A 20,365-nucleotide genomic window follows, 5' to 3' on the forward strand; every position below is an offset into this window, starting at 1 on the left:
GGCACTTTCATGGAAACTATAGAAACACCGTGGCCTTGTGGGGCGGGGCTTGGAGGGGGCCTTCCTTGAAGGAAGACTGATGATCATAGGCCGAGTGAAGTCAGCTGGCCCAGGAGAGTGTGGCCAGGGCAGGGTGGGAGCCAGTGTCCCCACAGGCTAGGCTCTCAGCCACTGCTCCTTCTCTGGTGTGTCCGGGACACGGTGGACACCAGCATCACCAGCCCCAGGGTGGGTGGGTGCCAGGAGGTCAGGGTAGGGGGCTGTTGTTGAAAGGAAGCGGAGACCAAGGAGCACCCAGGGTCCCAGTGCTGTCCACGTTTCCCGGGGCCGATCCTGGCTCTCGTGACACTCCTGCTGCAGGGGCAAGGACAGCCCATCCGATGCACCGCCAAGTCTGCAGCAGGGGTGTGGCGAGGGCTGTGCAAGCCCCTCCCCCCACCCTAGCTGGTGCTGCAAAGGGAAGGTTGCAGTGCGGGGGCGGTAGAGGCTGCCTGAGCTGTCCTCACTCGCAGAACCTGCCGGCTACAGGTGGCTCAGAAGGCCCCGCTCTGGGACGAGGGGCTCCGGATTTCCGAGTGCCGCTGCACAGCTCCGTGAAAGTGGCCAGCGAGGAGAGGGGCTGAGCGGGACGATGCCAAGTCGGTCCTTGCGCCGGAGGCCCAGAGGGGAACGAAAGAGCAGTCAGTCCCCATGTGAGCACTAGAGGAGGTGGCCGGTACTTGCTACCATGGCTGGCCTCCAGCACTGGAGCAGTTGGGGGAAGACAGTCTGCGTTGACTCAGTTTCCCTCAAACAGCCACCGCGGGGGTTTTCATCCATCACCGTTTCTTTCTGTGTGCTCCGGCCTGCCTGCGGCTGCGGCCCTCCCTTCCCAGCCATGGGCTGCCCTTTGGTTCAGACCCCATCCCCCTGGCACTCAGGCCTCCTCTTCTTACCACTGTGGCCTCCTGTGGCATCTCTAAGGCACAAACCAGAGCCTACTAGCCACCCCCCCCAGGGGGGAACACCAGCAGACTCCTGGCTGTGGCCATGATGCATGGCAGAGACCCCGAGGAAGGAGACCAGACTGGGCCAGGCCTGCCTCTGCCTTCGCTGTCCCTGCGGGCGTCCCAGCCCCGTTTCCTTGGGTCAGAAGTCACGGGGTGTGCCGTGGGGCATGTGTCCCTCCTACAAATCTTTCTCAGAAGCCTCAGCCACTGCTTTCCCTGCCCAGACCTGGAACACGTGGCCTCCTCCAGCTGCAAGGGAGTCTGGAAGGGTGTTCTCATCCAGACACGCTGAAGCCCAGAACATTCTGGGTCCCATCAGGAAAGGACACCTAGGAGGCTCCGCACCGCTATGTGACCTGGCCCGGTGGCCCTCTCCAACCTCATCGCCCCTGCCACGACCCACACCGCCCTTCCCCTCCTCCGCCCTCCGCCTGTGGAACTCTGCTCCATCTGGTCCCGGGGCTCCAGCCCCACTGTCCCCGCTGTGGCCCCATGGGCTGCGGCCCCACTGAGAGTTCAGATACCTCCAGGAGGACTGTCCTGAGCCTGGTGGGGTAAATAAAGTAAGAGAGCTTATCTGGCGAGACCCCATGCAACTATTAACAAAACCGTGGCCAACTAGAACCCACTCATCAGGGAGAAGGTCACTGTTGTGAGTTGAACTGTGTCCCCCAGAAAGGTTGAAGTCCTCAGCCCAGGTACAGGGTCTTTGCAGATGTGGTCAAACTGAGGTCATACTAGAGGAGGCCTGGGCCATGTGCCAGTGACAGTGTCCTGATAACAGCAGGAGACACAGGTGTCCAAGGGGGCAGCCGAGTGCAGACAGAGGGGCAGTCTGGAGCACGATGTCTCCCAGCCAAGGTCCACCGGCCACTACTGGCCATGGGATCCCACACTCCTGGCCTCAGACCTTCAAGAAAATTAACGTCAGGTTGCACCACCGGTGTGTGGGATTAGGTCATGGCGGCTCTGGGAAACTCCTGAAAGTTCACAGTCAAGTGAAAAGCGCAGAACAGAGCTGTCAGCGCCCACCCCCATCCCCACCCCCACCCCAGAACCGACCGATCAGGGAGGTGGGAACCTGTCCCGCCTGCGTTCATGTATATTTGTAGTTTGTTTTTTTTTAAACACATTTATGTATTACTTATTCCAAATAAATATAAATTCCAATCAGGGAGAAAATAAGATGTCCCAATTCATTAAAAAACCCACAGCTCTCCCGATCTTTCCTGCCTGATTCGCTGGGAATGTTCTGCCACCGGCACCTGGGGCGGGAATGGGGGCCCAGGTTTGGAGCATTTGCCAGGGCTCTTTCAGAGGAAGGAGAATGAGAGAGATGGGGGCGGGGCGATCTCCGCAGGTGGAGAAGCTGTTGCCTGGGACTCCAGGGAGGGGACCCTGGGGTCACCAGCCGGCTTCTGCAGACAAGCTCAATGTCACAGGTGGATGCAGGACATTAGGTTGGCTGGGGTGAGGCAAAGACACAGGAGAGCCGGTGCCCCTCTTGGAGAGCTGGGGGCTCCCCCTCTCCTGCCCTCCCTTAAAGTGGGAGTTGGGAAGGAAAGGAAAGACACCAGGCTCATAGCTATGGAGACGCGGGGTGCCCAGCACTGCCTCCAGAAAGGTGAGCAGCAGTGAGGGTGGGCACACAGTGAGAGACACCCCTGTGGCAAATGAGGTCTCCTCCAGGACCTCTTAGGCTGGATTAGGTCTAATCTCATATGGAAAAAGATCCACTCACCTCTGAGAGCTCTACTTAGACCTCCCCTTCCGGCCTCAGTGAGTGTCCCCTCTGTGCCCTGACCATACCTCCGTACCCCCAAAAAGCTCACAGCACTGTCTGGCCTGCCCAGGTGAAGGATGAGCAGGGCCCAGGCCTCTCCCTCCCAGGAAACCACAGACATCTGAGAAGCATGTGCCGAACGGCTGACACTTTGCCCAGCACTTTCGTGAGCTTACTCCCCTCATCCTCATCCCTATGTCAGCCCCATTTTGCAGATGAGGAAACTGAGGGTGTGGACAGACGATGGCACGTGCCCAGGTCACACACTTCCGGCTGCCATTGGGCCAGAGAGCACAGACCCCCAAGCCGGCCCCTCTGACTCCAGGAAGGGGGTGGGGAATGGACACAAACAAGGCTTCACTCTTAAGAAAACAAAGAATATTTTATTCCTTCAGCGGGTTCTACACAACGACACCACGTGAACAGGGTAGGAGTCTTGTCTTCCTTGACCCCAGTCAGCCTCCTGGGAGACCGTATCTCACTGCCCAACAGGCTGAGCCCCGCTCAGGGCAAGGGAGGCCATAGTCACCTCCAACTTCTGCAAAAGCATCTTCCTCCCTGTGCAAATACACGGCCACGCTGTACCGTGTCCATTAGCAGGCCCTTCCCTCGTGGCCTCATGGGAACACCAAACATGAGGAGAATCCCTGGGACAGACACCATTTGCTGGGGAGTGGGGGGTCCTCCTGTGCCCATGTCCTTGAAGACTCTTCTGCACAGCTTACGGAACCCCGGCCAGCAGCCAGAGCCCCACACAGTGGCTGACCCAAGTCCCCATTTTACAGAAGGGCAGCCTGAGGACGGCAGGGCGACCAGCCTTCCCCTCCCGCAGCTGGACTTCACCCTGGAGCTTCCCTCCCACTGGCCCCTGCCTGGTCCCCCAGTCCAGCCCCTAGGCTACTATGGGGTCACGAGCGGGGGCACTTCCCCCTGTGCCACGTGGAGAAGCTGGAGTGCATCAGTAGAGTGCTGGGTTCTGGGACACCAGGAGGTACCCGGAGCTGCCTCTCCGTCCCTAATACAGAGACCGGACAGGTGGCCGAGGAGTGCCCCCAGAGCTCTGCCAGGGGGGCGATGTGAGGTTGGCCGCGGGATGGCCCATCGGTGCGGCATCGAAGACTCCGCGGTGGCAGTGGCCCGGATCCCAGGCAAGGGCTGGAGCGTCGGTGGTGACCCCGGGAGACCCCAAGTGACAGCGCCAGGCTCCGCGCTGACACGCCGTCCTCCCGGAGCTCGGTGACCGTACAGTGCGGGCAGGAGGCTCCGTGTCTCCGGGAGGAGGCCGCCGCGGACGTCAAGGGCGCGGTCAAGGGCGCCCCCGCCTCCCCCCCACCATCCCACCCCGGCCCAGGCCCGCTGGCGACCCGGGCGCCCTCCTCACAGGCTGGAGGGCTGGGCCAGACCCCGCCCCGACGGGGCGGCGGGCGCGGCGTCGCCGTCCGGCCGGGCCTCGGGGCCGCGCGCGTACGTGAGCACCACGGTGACGGTGGCGAAGGTGGCGGCGTTGACGGGGAAGGCGCGCAGCAGCGTGGAGGCCAGGCCGCGCGTGAACACGCGCCAGCCCTCGGCGCGGTAGCTCTGGCGCACGCAGTCCACGAAGCCGCCGTAGCGCGGGGCGCCGCGCAGCCCGTCGGCCTGCAGCCGCGACTTGACCACGTCCACGGGGTAGGTGGACAGCCAGGACAGGATGCCCGCCGTGCCGCCCGCCAGCAGCAGCTTGGGCACGAGCAGCGCGTCGCCGGGCTCGCAGCCGAGCGCGCGCGTCAGCACGTCGTACGCCAGGAAGTAGACGCCGAAGCTGGGGGTCTCGCGCAGCAGCGTGGAGCCCATGCCCCGGTTCACGCCGCGCAGGCCCTCGCGCCGGTAGATGTGCGCCAGGCAGTGCAGCGAGCCGCGGTAGGGGCGCGCGGGGCCCGCGTCCTGCAGCTGCAGCCGCGTCTTGGCCAGCTCCATGGGGCAGCAGATGACGCACTGGATGGCGCCCGCCGCCGCGCCCGCCAGGAACTGGTGCAGCGGCGTGTCCTGGCCCAGCGCCCGCAGGGTGTTGCCCTGCACGCCGAACACCAGCGCGTTGATGAAGGTGAGGCCCATGAGGGGCGAGCCCAGGCCCTTGTACAGGCCCAGCACCTGCGGGGGGAAGCGGGGGGCACACGCGCGCGTCAGGTGCGCTCCTGCTCCTGCTCCCGCTGCCCGGCTCGCTTCCCCCACCCCTGCGACCCCCGCGTGCGCGACCCCAGCCCACCCCCGCGCGTTCCGGAGGACCTGAGCCGAATTCTCCCAGAAGCCATGTCCTCAACAGCAGAGGCCGGGGCGCTCGCACCTTCCCCTTTCCCAAGAGAAGCTGCTTCCCCACCGCCCACCGCCCACCCCCTGGGCCCAGGCCACTCACACTCTCCTGCTTGATGATTGACTGGAAGCAGTGCAGGGTCCCTCGGTACTGAGGCTTCTCCGGGTTCTGGACCTGAAGCCGCACCTGCAGGGACAGGACCCCGTGAAAGGCGGCAGGCGGAGCCAGAGCTCCCGACCCCTTGCCCCAGCACTCAGGACAGCCCAAGGGGGATCCCTCGGGGAGGCTCCCTCTGGGAGGCCCAAGGCTGCATGTTGGAGGCAGGGAGCCAAGGAGCTTTCTGTGGGTTTTGGAAGTCCAGGGTGGGGCTAGGGCCGGGTGTGCCTCCTCAGGGAGGGTATCAGTGCGCAAACGGCCACAGAGACAGCCAGCTGCAGAGCAGTAGAGGGTCCCTGAGATTTCAGGCAGAGGCTGAGCCTCTTGCTGCATTCTATCTAAACGATGTGTGTACACTGGGACACGAAGCATTTTCCCAGACCTCCCCACTGTCCTGGTGGCAAACCGTGGCCAATGGCGGCGGCGGGGGGGGGGGGGGGGGGGGTTGTTCCCCACCTAATTCCCATCACCCAACTTCCCTTGGGGTCCGACAGTGCCACAGTGGATGTTAAAAGCAGTAAGCGTTGGACTCCGAGGGACTTCTGCTTTCTGCTGGTAGACAGTGTGAGGACAGTGGTCCTGAGTTAAAGCAGCGACAGGAGAGCAGCTCATCGCCTCTGTGACCATGTCACCACCTTCGGCACCTGGGGCTTCATGCCCAGCTGCCCTTGGAGCCCTGTAGTCCAGAACCTCCTACTGTGAAAGCACTCTTTGTTGACAGCTTATCTCTGCAACAGATAGCCCGGCCTCACAGTGGGCCTCAGAATCCAGGTCACGCGGACGGGGGATGAGCTGGGTTAAGTCCTGTTCCCAGGGGCTGACTCGGAAATCGCGACCACAGACAGGGCCACAGCACAATCACCTCTTCGCGGCTGGCAGCACCGGAGGGCCTAACCCAGGAATCACCAGCCGAGGTGGGTGGAATTACCCGTCCTCCCACTTCAAAGATGGGAACACTGAGGCTCAGAGAGGTTTGCACCTTAGCCGGGGTTGCCTGTCCTTTCCAGTAATGGGAGTGGGCTCGCTGTGTTGGTCGGGGTCAGAGGAGGGGAGCTGGCGGGCAGGAGCCTTCCCCTGCCAGATGCACTTACAGAAGAATGCCTTTGAAGCACAAAAAAGCATCATCTGGGCACACGAGGACCTCTGCAGCTGGCAGCCACTGCTCTGCGAAGCAGCTGACAAGCAAGCACACCCTGCAGCGGGTCACCCCAGCGCCCCGTCCCACCCTGGCTGCCTGCTCGGCCAGGACCTGGTGGGGGAGGGGTGCATGTTCAGTGGAGAAAAACAAAAGGACTTGAGCAACGTGTTCGTAACATATTAACACCTTAAGACTTCATAACCTGTTACCCCCTTGAGCTCTGCTGGGGTTGTTTTCGCCATGTGAGGCTTTTCACTTCCCTCCCATGTTCTGGGGTTTCTGGTGGGACATTTCTCCTGCTCATGCAGCCACTAAACGGGCCGTGGGAGCAGAAACCACGACTGCGGGACACGCGGACCGTGGCTCGTGGTCTCCGCAGCTCCCAGCTCTCCACCGGCTGAGACCCCCGACATGAAGACCCTCTGGTCCGGCAGGAGCTGATTTTTCTTCACCAGCCCCACCTGGGTGCCCACCCCAGGACCCGTGCTGGACCCAAGCTCACCTCACGCCCTCCCTGTCCCCTGCCAGTCAAGAGGAGGAGAGGTGTGGCGGGGTGTGGTTCAGGCCCGGGGTCTGGGATCAGCAGGGACAGAGAAGGGTCGGGTTCCCCTGGTCTATACTGACTAGCTCTCCAGGGCGAGGCTTATGCTTGTCTACAGCAAAGTCACACTTTTGCTCCCGTGCAGAGAGCCCCTAGGAACATAAAATGTCAACATCACATCCAGGTGCAGAGCCCCCAGGGCCCAGCCCCTCCCCTGCCCTGGGATGGCCACTCCCCAGTGAGAGTAGTTTTACACTCAGTGACCCTGCTTAATGTCCTGTCCCAGGCAGAAGGGGGAGGGGGGGAGGGGAGGCGGGGGGGCCTCCTGGGGACCCTGTTCTCTCCCCAGACATGTGCTTCGCGATGAGATGATTCATAGACTCATACACTTGGTGTGCGCGCACTTTCCTATATGTGTCCGATTTCGGTTAAAACAACAGTAGAGTTATTGAAGTAAATCCCACTTTCGCCAAGCACGAGGAATATATATGGGTCTGTGTACATTTCTGTTTTTCAGCAGAAATCACTAATGAGGGGCGCCTGGGTGGCTCACTGGGTTGAGCCTCTGCCTTTGGCTCAGGTCTTGATACCAGCGTCCTCAGATGGAGCCCCGCATTGGGCTCCCTGCTCAGCGGGGAGTCTGGTTCTCCCTCTCCCTCTGTTTACCCCTCCCCCCACTTGTGCTCTCTGTGTCAAATAAGTAAATAAATAATCTAGAAAAAAATCACTAAGGATTGGGGAAGAGGATTTATGAAGGACTGTTTTTATTTTTTTCCTTTTTAGTTTTGTTTCTGTAATGGTTAAAAATTTCTTCACAACGTATGTTACTTTTGTACTAGAAAGCCAACCAAAGAACTGTAGACAGGCCTGATGATGAAATTCATTTCAAAAAAATATCACATGCCCATGACAGGCACAATGGTGGAGGGAGGATCCTGGAGGAAGCGTACAGAATGGGAAACACGACTTGTCAGTATGAGAAAAGGTGTTTTTCTACCTGGAAAAGAGCCAGTAAAAATTAAGGCCATTGCGGAGGGCGCCTGCGTGGCTCAGTCTGTTAAGCTTCTGCCTTTGGCTCAGGTTGTGAGCCTAACATCGTGGGATCGAGCCCTGCATCCAGCTCTCTGCTCCGCGGGGAGCCCGCTCCCTCGCCTGCTCCCCTGCTTGTCCTCTCTTTGTCAAATAAGTAAATAAAATCTGAAAAAATAAAAGGCCATTGGTGACACAGCATTAAGTTAAACCAAAGGAGCACGTTCCCTGATCAGCCCCGTGAGAGGGGTCACGAGCTGGGTGACAGAGGGGATTCCTGGGGGCAGGTTTTTTCCTATTTGTAAGAACCCTGGTTTATATAGACAGGTTTCCCCAGATGTCATGCTGGTGGACTGCAGTGGCCAAAAGAAGTCACCAGTGGATTTCTTCAAAGACCACGCTCCGTGGGCGAGGTAAGGGCGGGGCAGGGGTGTCCGAGGGACAGGAGCCCTGTGGGGTGGAGAGGCTCCGCCCCCCCTCCCCCTGTCAGTGCTGGGGGTATGGCCATGGCCCAGGAGCTCAGAGTGGCCAGGGACTCCAGGACAGAGCCCTCCCCAGCCTGCGGGCACTGAGGAGGGGGAGTGGGAGCGGGGCTAGCCGAGGGCCGAGTCGCGGCTCAGAGAGGCATGGCCCCTGTAATGCAGGGTTAACAAAGTGAATCCAGAGCCCCTGTTTGGCCGGACACAGAGGCATTTATGACATGTGACCACGAGCTATAAACACAGCGGAGTGGGGGCCGGTGCCAGGCTGGGCTGCTTTGGCCTGGGGGCAGGCTTCAGGCCCGTAGTGCCCAGGCAGCTGTGCAGACAGGTTCTCGGCAGGCTCTGGGGGGACACGGGCTGCCGTGTGGCAAGAAAGCCTGGTCCTTCGGCCTTCTCCCGGAACTGCGGATGATGGGATAGATTTGTGCTCTGCAGAACCAGCATTCCGCGTAAGCCCAGCCTGACCGTGGAGCACCCGGCATCACAAGGGCCTCTGTGATCTTGCCTAGCGCCTCACTTGGCAGATGAGAAGCCTGGGCCCTGAGGTGAAGCAGCTGGCCCAAGGTCACAGGGCAGATGGGCTAGCAGGGGGCCTGGGCCCGCATAAGGCCTCAGGCAGAACATGTGCAGGTCAGAGCCAAAACATCAAGCCAGGCCCTCATGCCGGCGTTGAAGGCAACCCCAGCCCTGAGGTCCCGAGTCCTTTCCTTGCCCAAGGACCACCTGACTTCCACTGGAAAGAGGGGACAGGAAGTGACCTCAAACTCCACTCGGGCTGACATCCTTGCCTTTGCTGTCCCCGTAGGCACTGCCAAGTTCAGTGTTTACAGTGCGTCACGGGGTCTGGCCTGCTGCCCTGCTGCTTACAGCTCGCCCTGATTCCCCGGGGGGAAGCCGGTAAGGAAAACTCCAGACGTGGCTCATTTCAGGACTTAAAACCCCAACCACAGGGAGAACATTCTATTTGGGAATTTGCAGCTGGACAACACAGACCTCCTCTGTTTCCACTGCGAGCCTCTGAGAACCCGGATCTGGACAGTTTATGGAGGAGGAGCCGTGGGAGGAGTGCCTGCCCTGGGCCACACGCTGGAGCCATGAACTCCACGCGCGTGCACACCAGCCCCTGGGAACCGATGGCTCAGTTTCGCGCCCGTGGAGATCACCATTCAGAGAAGATCATGTTCACGGGAAATACTGACAAGTTCCGGTTCTTCTGTCCTTCTGTATTTTCTCTCTGAAATGCTCTTTCTTTCAAGATGTCTGGAGGGCTTCTGCAGGGAGGAGCCCCCGCTCTGGGCAAGGGGAAGCCTTTCTTTCGGCCCCTCAGGCTCAGGGCTCACCGTGGACCTCCAAGTTCAGCTCTGAGCTGGGAGGTGTAAGGCCAGACCCAGAAGGAAAGCGGACACGCTGCCGTCCACCTGGGTGTCACAGAACCTAAGTCTACCTTTATTCCAGAACCTATGGGAAGACCTCGCGGGGGTTCCCTGGTCACTGGAAAGGGGCCTCCAGACGCCCCAGCCCTTCAGGCCTCTGTGTAACGTCTGCGCCTCCACAAAGACCTGAGAGTAAAACCAGGACAAGACACTCACCTTGACCGTGTCAAATGGGTGTCCCACGAGCACACCTGCCACACCTGGAGGGAAAAAGGAGGACCGTCACCCAGATGCCTGAGATCTGCAGTGGTGGGGGGGCTTCCGGCTTGGAGGACCGCATGGGAGCCGCCTGGTGGGAACACAGAACGTTTACAGGCGCCTACTGTACGCAGGCGCCTCTGAGCACCTTTGTCCTCAGGTCTGCGTGAGCAGTGGGGTAAGACAGTGACATCCCTGAGGACAACCCAGGATCTGTCCAACTCACAGCTGGTGTCTCTCCCTCCCCTGCTGCTCCCTGCACTTGACTGACCACAGCTGTCTCCCCTGCCACCGCTGGGCTCCCTCCCACCCCCCTCCCCGTGCAAACACCTCCCAGCATGGCGGGGGACCCAGGGGTTTTGGACTTGGGGCCAGAGAATCACGCAGATTTGAACTTTCAGTCTGCCACTCAGCAGCTGGCCAAGCTCACAGGGAACTGGGACTCCGTGGCTCACTATCCACCCCCTCACCCTGCTGACCCAGGGCCGGGGAAGAGGCATCGAGGTATTACAGACACTGGCTGACCACTCCCTTCCCTGCAGGGGAGTCACCTGCTGCCCAGGGAGTCTGAGCCAGACTTTGTGATCAGGTGATATGCATCAGTCCAAGCCAGGCCCCAAACCCAGCCCCGCCTGGAAGGACAAAGGCACACTCTCCAAGTCGGCTCCTGGGCCTTTCAGAGTCCTGAGTGCTGTTCTCAGGCAACCGTCCCTGGGAGGCAGGCACCTTGCTTCCCCAGTCACGAGGCTCAGTGAGGTGGCCTGCCCCGTGCACCAACTCCCACACCTTCCTCCCTAGAATTCCCTGTGGGAATGTCTTAAGGTTCCCTTTTTACTGCTGGGGCATTTATAATGAAGACAGGTGCTATTTGTTGAGATAATGAAGACAGGTGCTATTTGTTGAGTGACAAACGGTAACCTTTCTACCTGGGGTCACTGTTGTTCATTTGGCATGTGTAGTAACTCTCCCTCTCACATGTAAAGAAAGGACTATTAGCCCATTTTACAGATGCGGAACAGGAGGCTGAGAGACTATGTCTGTGTTGCACAGCTAATAAGTTGGTGCGGTGAGAACTGGAACCTCTGGAACTTCTGGGCACGGGGCCCTCCTCCTCAACCACTCATGTCTCCTGCCCCCTGTCGGGGCTGGGTATCATGGTGGTGGGCGCCCCGAGGTTAGACTGGATTACTATGCAGCCGCTTTCCAACCTGTGATCCCTGTAGGGGGTCCTCTCCATCCCGTTCAATGCTCTGGGCCTTGAAGGATCCACTGTGTTGGATACTACCTTTGCCGATCCTGCTTTCTTTTTGGTTATGTGTGCCTGGTATAGCTTCACAACGGCTCGTTCCAACCTGGTCCTACGACTTTGTTTTCCGTACTCCCGGAAACAAGCTACCGCTCGGCTGTGGTCTCTGCTCCCGTCTGAAGCTGTCTCTGATTTTGCCAAGATGGGACATCTGACCTGACTCATCCTATTTTACGTGAATGAATCCTTTTACTCGTCTTCCTTTCCCCCATTTTTGCTCAGGCAAACTGCCACTTGTCCTCCTGCTTGCTAACGTTCCCGTTCAGCTCCAGGTTACTTCTGATTTCTAACACTTAGAATTATTATGTAGACACAGGATAAGAACCGTCATGTCCCCAAGGCTCTCTCTGCCCCCACAGCTCCCCACCCCAGTAGCTTTCCCCTCCACCCCCGCCTCTCCCACACCCAGAGACCCCCCAGACTCAGAGCTGTTCCCTGTCCTCACCTCCACCCCCTCCTGCAGGTCTCTAGTCTGATCAAGTGCCATTTGCTTGCTGCCTTCCTGGGTTACTTTTCTCGGAGGTAACAAATACAGCAATGAATAGCCTCCGAATTCCTGCTTCTCTGCAAAATTTATTTTGTTAACACTGTCGGGGAGCCACGGTCCTGTGCTCTGGTGACGCTCTCAGCCCGAGGCCAACATCGCAGAATCTTCTGGCTCCTGGTGCTGCCGCTGAGAAGCCTGTTGCCAGTGCATTTCTTCTCCTTGTCAGTAACATATGTGTTTGACCAGGAAGCCTCTGAGATTCTATCTGTAGATTTCAGGAACCTCATTGAGATGCCAAGGGTGTGTCTTCTTCTAATTTTTTTTTTTTTCTTAAAGTAACCCTGCCTGGTACCACACCAGCACTTTCCCTCTGAAGACTCAGGCCTTTTTCTTATCACAGAAAATTTCCACTCTTACGTATTCATCCTTCTCCTTCTGGAACCCCTAACATTCACAGCAAGACGAAAAGGCATCCCCAAGGCATCTTGTCCCTTGAGACTTCTATACCTGCGTCTCTGGTCTTTTGAGACACACAGTTTCTATCTTTTGCAAGCCACCTTCTTTTTCCTGTCGTGTTGTGAATTTTCTAAATTTGAACAGCCTAGTTCTAGAATTTACTTTCTGGGGCTGTAACTGATGTCCTGGGATTTTGGAAACCTCACACTTGGCTGGGGTGTGCTGTTTGGCTTTGATTCCCTCTCCAGCTGTGGGCCCCTCTGGTCCTTCATGCCCTGGTCACCCAGGCCTAGTTGTGGGGTCCCCAAGAACCACACACATGAAATGCTGGAGGTCCCCTTCCCGTGAATGGACCCTCCTGCCTCTGGCCCCAGACCCGCTCAGGTTCTAGACCAGCCTTCATCAGCTTCTGGGATGGGAGGGGTGACCCCTCACCCCACCAGGTGGTTGGGAGGCCCCAGCAAGGCCTCCCCAATGGCAGCAACTTGCATTCCTACTTTCCCCAGAGGCTCAGTTCACGGCCCTCAGGGGAGGGGCTTTGGGCCTCACCTAGGACATCCCCATTCACAGGAACCGAGAGGGCCTTGGGGCCTGCCTCCATCCCAGCCTCCAGTCCCACAAAGCTTTGTCTTTTTAACCTCACAAGTACCTTGAGAACCAGGAAGCTGTGCCAGAGCAGCTCCCCAACAGGTCACTGGGGCAGCACAAGGGGACCCTTTCTTCTGCCTCCAAAGCCAGTGCCCCACTGCCTTACATAAGCTGGATTCTTGGAGGCACCCATCATGGCCCCTCCAGGGGACCACCTTCCCCAGGCAGGGTTCCCCGCCCCACCATGGAGCTGCTCGCCCCGCATCCTCCTATCCACAGCTGGGGCACAGAGAACTCCACTCAGAGCACAGGGCAGGTGAGTGGGCTGAAGACCTGGGACCGACCCCCGGTGGGGAGTGCTGGCAGGCCTTCAGACTGTCCCACCACGTGAGCGCCCAGATGCTGTCAATCAAGGTGCTTGCCCCACCTCCCCGAGGTGAAGCTTAAGCAACCCAACTCTCAGCCAATCCGAGGTGATCTACTGTTCTCCCGCCCAGGAATCTGAATCTAGAGGGACCCCAGGCCACCAAAGGGAAGCACCCTCATCACCCTGCCCTGGCCTGCACGCCTGGAGGATCCCAAGGGGAAGGAACTGGGCAGGGGCCTTGAGAGCCCAGGGGTCCGAGGTGGGAGCGCTACCCGCGCATGGTCCCGCGCATGGTTCCCAGACTGCCCCTCTGCGCAGGCTAGCCATGCCAGGGACCCAGAAGGCAGGCCGGGGACACAATCAGGTCACTGTCCCACTAGTCCCTCCCCTTCTCAAGACCAGGATTATTTGACCCAGGAGTTCTCCTAGGTCAAATAAAAGCAGGAGAGGAGGGGCACCTGGGTGGCTCAGTGGGTTAAGCCTCTGCCCTTGGCTCAGGTCATGATCTCAGGATTCTGAGATCGAGCCTCACATGGAGCCCCACATCGGGCTCCCTGCTCAGTGGAGAGCCTGCTGCTTCTCGCTCTGCCTCCTTGTGCTGTCTCTCTATCAAATAAATAAAATATTTTAAAAAAAAGAAAAGAAAGAAAGAAAAAAGCAGATGATCCCAGGGGGAGAGGGGGGCCAATGACCCTCACAAAGAACGTGGCAGCCACTTCTATCCTGGGGGACTCAGGTTTCCACAAGCACAGTAGGGAAGTGGGGCTTACCCGCAGCCCCTGGCCGGATCTCTGGAAGGCCGTGGGGGCGGGGGCTGCCGCCTGCAGCTGGGTGTGGTACTGGACTCTAATCTAGCCCCAACCTTGGAGCTGGGACGAGATTTCCTAGGTGGGCCTGGTAAGGATGGACAGAAGGCATTCCAGGAGGGGCCCTTTAAGAGTAAGAGCCTTGAGTGACCGAATACGTGTGTCTGGGTCCCGGTGCAGGCCTGGCCTTACGATGAGTAGTGCTACCCCAAACCCTGCAGCGTGCAGGGGGCTCCCAGGACACCCGGGAGAAATCAGAAGGAATCCTGCCCCTCTGGGGAAAGAATTCACACTCCTGGGTGCCTGGGTGGCTCAGTTGGTTAAGCAACTGCCTTTGGCGCAGGTGATGATCCTGGAGTCCCGGGATCAAGTCCCACATCAGGCTCCCAGCTCCACGGGGAGTCTGCTTCTCCCTCTGACCTTCTCCCCTCTCACGCTCTCTCTCACTCTCTCTCAAATAAATAAATAAAATCTTTAAAAAAAAAAAAAAAGAATTCACACTCCTGAAGAAGAAGAAGTTGGGAAGCCATGGGACAGCCCACCCTCACTGAGCCGTCACTTGGTGGGGGAGGGGTAGAGGAGGGCCTGGGGCCCAGCAGGAGCCGGCAGGGGCAGCCACAGGAGGCTAACAGGAAAGGCAAAGTGGGGTCACAGTGGGGGGGATAGGGGTGCTGAGAGCTGCATCTGCAGAGGCTGCCCGCCCCCTCCTGTTTCCTGGCCTGGGCTTGGGAGAAATGCACCCATTTATGAAAAGCTCTGGGGTTTTCCCCCTTCAGCAGGCTCCAGCCCAGGGGTTTCCTGAAGCCTGACTGAGTAACAGTCTAGGAAGTTCTTAAAATCTCTTCACTCAGATCACTTCCCTGGCAGCTCTCTTCTCTGCCAGTCTCCTCCTGCCCAGAGCAGGAAGCTCAGGATGCAGAGGCCATTGCTAGTCCCTCCTTTGCCTCCAGGGAGCCCAGCGCCAAACCCCAGCAGATAGGTGCTGGAGGAGAGAAGCCCATCAGCGCAGGACCCCGCCGGGGGTGTCGCCCCCGCAACTCTGCCACCTCGGTGCGGAGTACCTGCACTGAAACCTGGCTCGCAGTTAACATCAATCGAGTGAATTAGCTCTCCCAGTAAAAGCAGAGAAACCCCAAGGCACAACAGGGAAGCGGCCGTCCCGGTGTCCCGGGTGGCCCACAGCAGAGCCAGGACTGCACAGTGGTTGCCACTCTCTCGGGGACACAGGCTTGGGGAGGGCCCTAGGAGCCCGGCGCGCGTGAAGAGACCCCACCCCGGTGACACGCACGCGTGAGCACAGGGGCTAGCCCACGCCGCGTGTCAGGCCCACGCCGCCACCTGGGTGGAGTCGCCCCCCAGCAGCTCACCGAGCGGCGTAGGAAGGCGCGGCGTGCCAAAGCGTGACTCGGCGCCTGGGGTCGGAACGGCGCCCTTCAGGACCCTCCAAGGCCAGCCCTCTAGGGGGTCGTCCGCGGCCCCAGCCCCGCCCAGGCATCGGCGGGGTTAGAGGGTGCAGCGAACCCCAAACTTCTCCGGCCCTGGGAGGGGACCCTGGTGCGGGTGGGCGCGGGCTGGGGATGCAGGAGCCGGTGAGGCAGATGCGCAGGAGGCCTCGGGCTAGAAGCGCGCACGGGGCGGTGGGACATCCTCCTGGGAGTCCCCGCCTTGCAAGACACCGTGCTGCCCCGGCGCCCCAGACCTCTCGTCTGGACGTGCCTCGAAGGGTTTGAACGACGCGTGCCCCCGCGAACTGCGTGCTAGACGCCCTCTGGGCCTGCTGTCAGTTCACGCCCGCGAGAGCCCCGTGACACGAGAGCACTGTCACCCCCATTCTGCAGGCGACGAAACCCCGACCCGAGGGTGGGCCGCCGGGGCCCCGGGCCCGCAGGTGAGCCGGCCTCCCACCCCGCGCCGGAGCCGGCCGCCTCCTTACCCCCAGCGCATCCAGCAAGGAAGTCGAGCGCCATTGCCGGGTCCCCGGTGAGGCCGCCCTTCCTTCTCGTCCTTCTCCTTTGGCCCCTCGCCGGGTGGGTCACCGTCGGGGATCCCCCGGGTACGGGGGATTGGGGCTCCGCCTGGCCGCCGCCTCCTGGCGCGGAGCCCGGGGCCGGCCGGGGTCGGGGGGCGGCGGCGGCGGCGGCGGCTCAGTGCGCGGCTCCTCGGTCAGCGAACGACCCTTGCTGACCCGCTCGCTTGCCCTCGCGGCTGTCCCGCCCGCAGCCAGTGGTCCCTCACCTCGGGCCGCGCGCCCCGCCCCTCGCGCCTGCCGGCCGGGCCCCGCGGGGTGCAGAGCGCGGCCAATGGGCGGGCGAGGAGCGGACAACACCCCGGGCCCTGCGCGCCGTCGCCGCGCTTCATTGGCTGGGCGTGTCCGGGGCGGGCGGGGTTGGGGGGGGACTTGGCGGGCGGGGGAGGCGCGCGGGCGGGGGAGGCGCGCGGGCGGGGGAGGCGCGCGGGCGGGGGAGGCGCGCGGGCGGCGGAGGCGCACCGGGCGGGGGAGGCGCGCGGGCGGGGGAGGCGCGCGGGCGCCGCAGACAAAGAATGTGCTTCGTGCGCCCGCCCGCGCCGTTCCGGGCGGGAGAGGCGGCCCGGTGCGCGCGGCGGCGGGACGATGGGGCCGGGCCCGGGAGCGCGGGGCCTGAGCGCGGCCTGTGCGGGGCGGGAACCTCCCGGCGTGCGCGCGACGGGTCAGCTGAGCGGGAGGCGGGGTGTGCTCGCTCTGGACCGGGCCCGGGGACCTGGGGCCTGGGGCCACATCCCGACTCTGCCGCCAAACCCCTGGTCCCTGCCCGTGTAATGGGGACGCGGGCGCCTAGAGCCTGGATCCTCCCAGGCTCGGACACCACTAGCTGTGATGCTCCGCGGGCGGCGAGTCGCCCCTCCGCCTGCGCTCCCGCCCGGCCCGGTACGCGGGATGTCCGGGTCCGAGCGCGCCAGCCTTCCCGGGCGGCGGGGAGGGACCTGGGACGGGGAAGGAGGCCGTGGGGCGCCCCTCGGGGGTCCGCACCTGCCCGCGCGCTGCGGGGCCGTGGGAGCCGCGAAGGGTGCAGAGTCGGGCAGGTTCCTGGACGCGCCCAGAGCCGCGCGGCGGAGAGGGGGCGCCGGAGGCCTCGGGACTGGGCGAGCCAGGCGGCGGGGGAGGCGGGGGCACACGGTGCGGTCAGAGGAGGAGCCGGTCCACGCAGTCCGCCCGGGGAGAGAGTCCCTGAGATTGGCAGTGGCAAGGACCCCCGCCTGGTCAGAGACCTGTCCCCTCCTTCCCCAGCGCCTCAGGAGGCCTGGACTGTCGGGTTGGGACTGGACTTGACTGGACACTTTCTCCTCCACAGTGAGGGTGAGATAACACCTTTTCGGCCTGGGGCCCAACTTCCTTCTTCATGGCCCTGTGGTTGGGACCACACTCCCAGCGGTGTTTCCAGGGCATTGCAGATCGCACAGTTTCTGAAATCGCGAGGGGGGTTACAATGGATCTGTACCCAAGGTTTTAAAGATTATGTATTTCTGGTGCTAGGGGGGATATCAGCTAAGCCGTGATCCATGGTGATACAGAGGCCACCAGGAATCCCACAGTCACCAGTCACGTGTGGTTTCCTTTTTATTCTTTAAACTCTAGGTAAGACTATTCATTAAGCAGAGACCCAAACCCAGGTCTGCTGACTCTTAGTCCAGTGCTCGTGATGGCTGGTGGGCCCTGAACTAGGGGTCTGGAGGCCTGGGTTTGAATATCGCCAGCCTCTGACCTCAAGGAGCCAGAAAAGCAATAACATGGGCCCCAGGAGAAGCCCAGACCCAAGACAGGCAGGAGTTGACAGTGGGGATGCTTGTGTGGCTGGAGGCCTCCAAGGCCTGACAGTTAAGCTATACCCAGGTGACTCACCCCTAGGGACACTTGTCCCTTGGTTGCCAGTGCCCCGGGAGGTGGAGCATAAGGCCTGCAGCAGCTACCTTTAGTTTTGGAGGCTTGAGAAGAAAGTCCTGTACCTTAACAGGCAGTAGGACAGAACGCTATGATGGGACAGCTGAGAAGGAAGCTAGGACCATCCAACCTGCTTTATGTGTGTGTGTGTGTGTGTGTGTGTGTGTGTGTGCACGCGCGCGCACAAAAGATTTATTTATTTATTTTAGAGAGAATACACAAGCACGGGGAGGGGCAGAAGGAGAGGGAGAGAATCTCAAGCAGGCTCCGACTCCCCCTGAGTGTGGAGTCCCACACTCTCATGACCGGAGCCAAAACCAAGAGCCGGATGCTTACCCAACTGTACCACCCAGGCACCCTGCTTTACATATATATTTTCATCTACATATTTAAATTATATTATATTTGTATATATTTATATGTAAATATATTTGTATATATAAATATATGTGTATATATACATATATATATATATATTTAAAGATTTTATTTGTTTGACAGAGAGAGAGAGAGCACAAGTAGGTAGGCAGAGGGAGAGGGAGAAGGCTCTCCACTGAGCAGAGAGCCTCATGTCAGGCTGGATCCCAGGACCCTGGGATCATGACCTGAGCCAAAGGCATCTGCTTAACCCACTTAGCCACCCAGTTGTCCCTTTTTTTTTTTTTTTTTTTTTTTTAAGAGAATGCATGTGCCTTGCAGTTAATGTCGCGCTTGGGGCAGGTAGTATGAGCCTGGACTCCCTGGGAGTCATCAGCCTGACCTCCAGGGACTGGTGGCAGTTCAGGAGAGACCAGAAAGGGAAAACAAGGAAGTCACGGCCAAGTAAATGAGTGCGCAATGCCTGTATTTTGAAACCTGTATTACGACATCAGCAGTCGGGTTTTGTGTCTGTTTCATTTCCTGAAGGTAAAATTAGAGCACAGAATGTGGTGGTTCAAACCCCTCACCGGTCCCTAGCTCCCCAGGCCCCACCTCTGTTCTTGGGGAGGCCACCTGGCAGGGCTCTTCTCAGGCCCCAGACTTTAGGGGGCAGGAGGGGCTCAAGGCCGGAGCAGTGGCAGGACAACAAAGGAGGGAGGGAGTGTGACGACTGTGACAGGGGACTAGGGATTAAGCCAGGTCACTGAAAAGTGCGTGGTGCAAGTTTTTACTTTGTACGGCTTTTTTTTTTTTTTTAAGATTTTATTTATTTATTTGACAGATGGAGATCATAGGTAGGCAGAGAGGCAGGTAGAGAGAGAGAAGGAAGCAGGCTCCCTGCTGAGCAGAGAGCCCGATGTGGAACTTGATCCCAGGATCCTGAGATCATGACCTGAGCCAAAGGCAGAGGCTTTAACCCAATGAGCCACCCGGGTGCCCTACTTTGTACGGCTTTTATAATTTCTTACACAAGATGGGTCCCGTGCGGAAGAAGTAGAAACACCAGCAGGAATAGAGGTGAAGAAAACTCACCTCTGTTTCTCGCCTCCCGGGAGTCACTTGGATTCAGTGGCCGGAGGCTGTTTTGACCCTGGTGAGGTGGGGATGAGGAGGTCAGGGCTGTCAACTGACTCCCCACTCACTTGGGATAGAACCTAGGTTCAGTGCCTCCAAGCCCAAGGTGACCTGGCCGCACACCCATACTCCAAGCCCATCATCACCCCAGTGCTGTTGCACAGGCCGCTTCCTCTGCCTAGGACGCCCTTCCTTTGCCAGGATCGCCTCCAGAGCTCAGGTCCCTGTTCACGCCTCACCTCCTCACAAGGGGCTTGGCTGGCCTCCCCCATCTAGCGCAGACAGCCCTCCGCCCCTCCCCACACAGCTTTCAACTCCTAGGGTGACATTAATTTTCTCCTCTCTCCCACTAGAATGGGAGCTCTACCAGGGCAGGGGCCTTCTCTGTCTTCTTTATTAACCCTAAACAAGGCGGGCACACAGCAGGTACTCAATAACTGTGCAAGCTGACAGAATCCGAGCCGTGGAAGGTGATGGACCCTGGGTGGGGGGTGAGGCCAGTGGGAGGCCCCGCCGGCAACAGCCTGAACCTTCTCCGGGGACCTGTGTTCTGTGAAAAAGAAGTGAGGGGTGCTGGGGGTTTGGGGTAATCGCTTTTTCTAACATGTATTTTTAGAATTAAAAACTTCAGAAACAAAGTTTCTTCCTGCTAGGCTACAGTCGGCCCTGATAAGGAGGCAGAGAGGTGCAGAGAGGGGGACCTACCTCTCCTGGCCCGGGGGGGGTCTGTGTGTATGCACACGTGTCCCTGCAGAGCCAGACCTGTGCACACCTGCCTGTCGGTTTTGACTCAAGAGCGGGAGTCACAGGGGCGCCTGGGTGGCTCAGTTGGTAAAGCATCCGACTCGATCTCAGCTCAGGTCTTGATCTCGGGGTTGTGAGTTCAAGCCCCACATTGGGTTCCATGCT

The 20,365-nt window shown here is 59.7% G+C and overlaps 1 protein-coding gene across 1 annotated transcript; it reads right to left on the bottom strand.

The window, feature by feature from the left end:
* Positions 1-3,135: 3,135 nt before the first annotated feature.
* Positions 3,136-16,395, bottom strand: SLC25A29 (solute carrier family 25 member 29). The gene is made up of 4 exons (XM_032345261.1): positions 15,980-16,395; positions 9,995-10,038; positions 5,162-5,245; positions 3,136-4,899 (listed from the first exon to the last, which is right to left on the bottom strand). Exons 1-4 carry the CDS (start codon positions 16,011-16,013, stop codon positions 4,150-4,152), a joined length of 912 nt encoding a protein of 303 aa, XP_032201152.1. The 5' UTR covers positions 16,014-16,395; the 3' UTR covers positions 3,136-4,149.
* Positions 16,396-20,365: the final 3,970 nt, after the last annotated feature.

The sequence above is a fragment of the Mustela erminea genome, chromosome 5 (genome assembly GCF_009829155.1).
Source record: "Mustela erminea isolate mMusErm1 chromosome 5, mMusErm1.Pri, whole genome shotgun sequence".
NCBI lineage: Eukaryota > Metazoa > Chordata > Mammalia > Carnivora > Mustelidae > Mustela > Mustela erminea.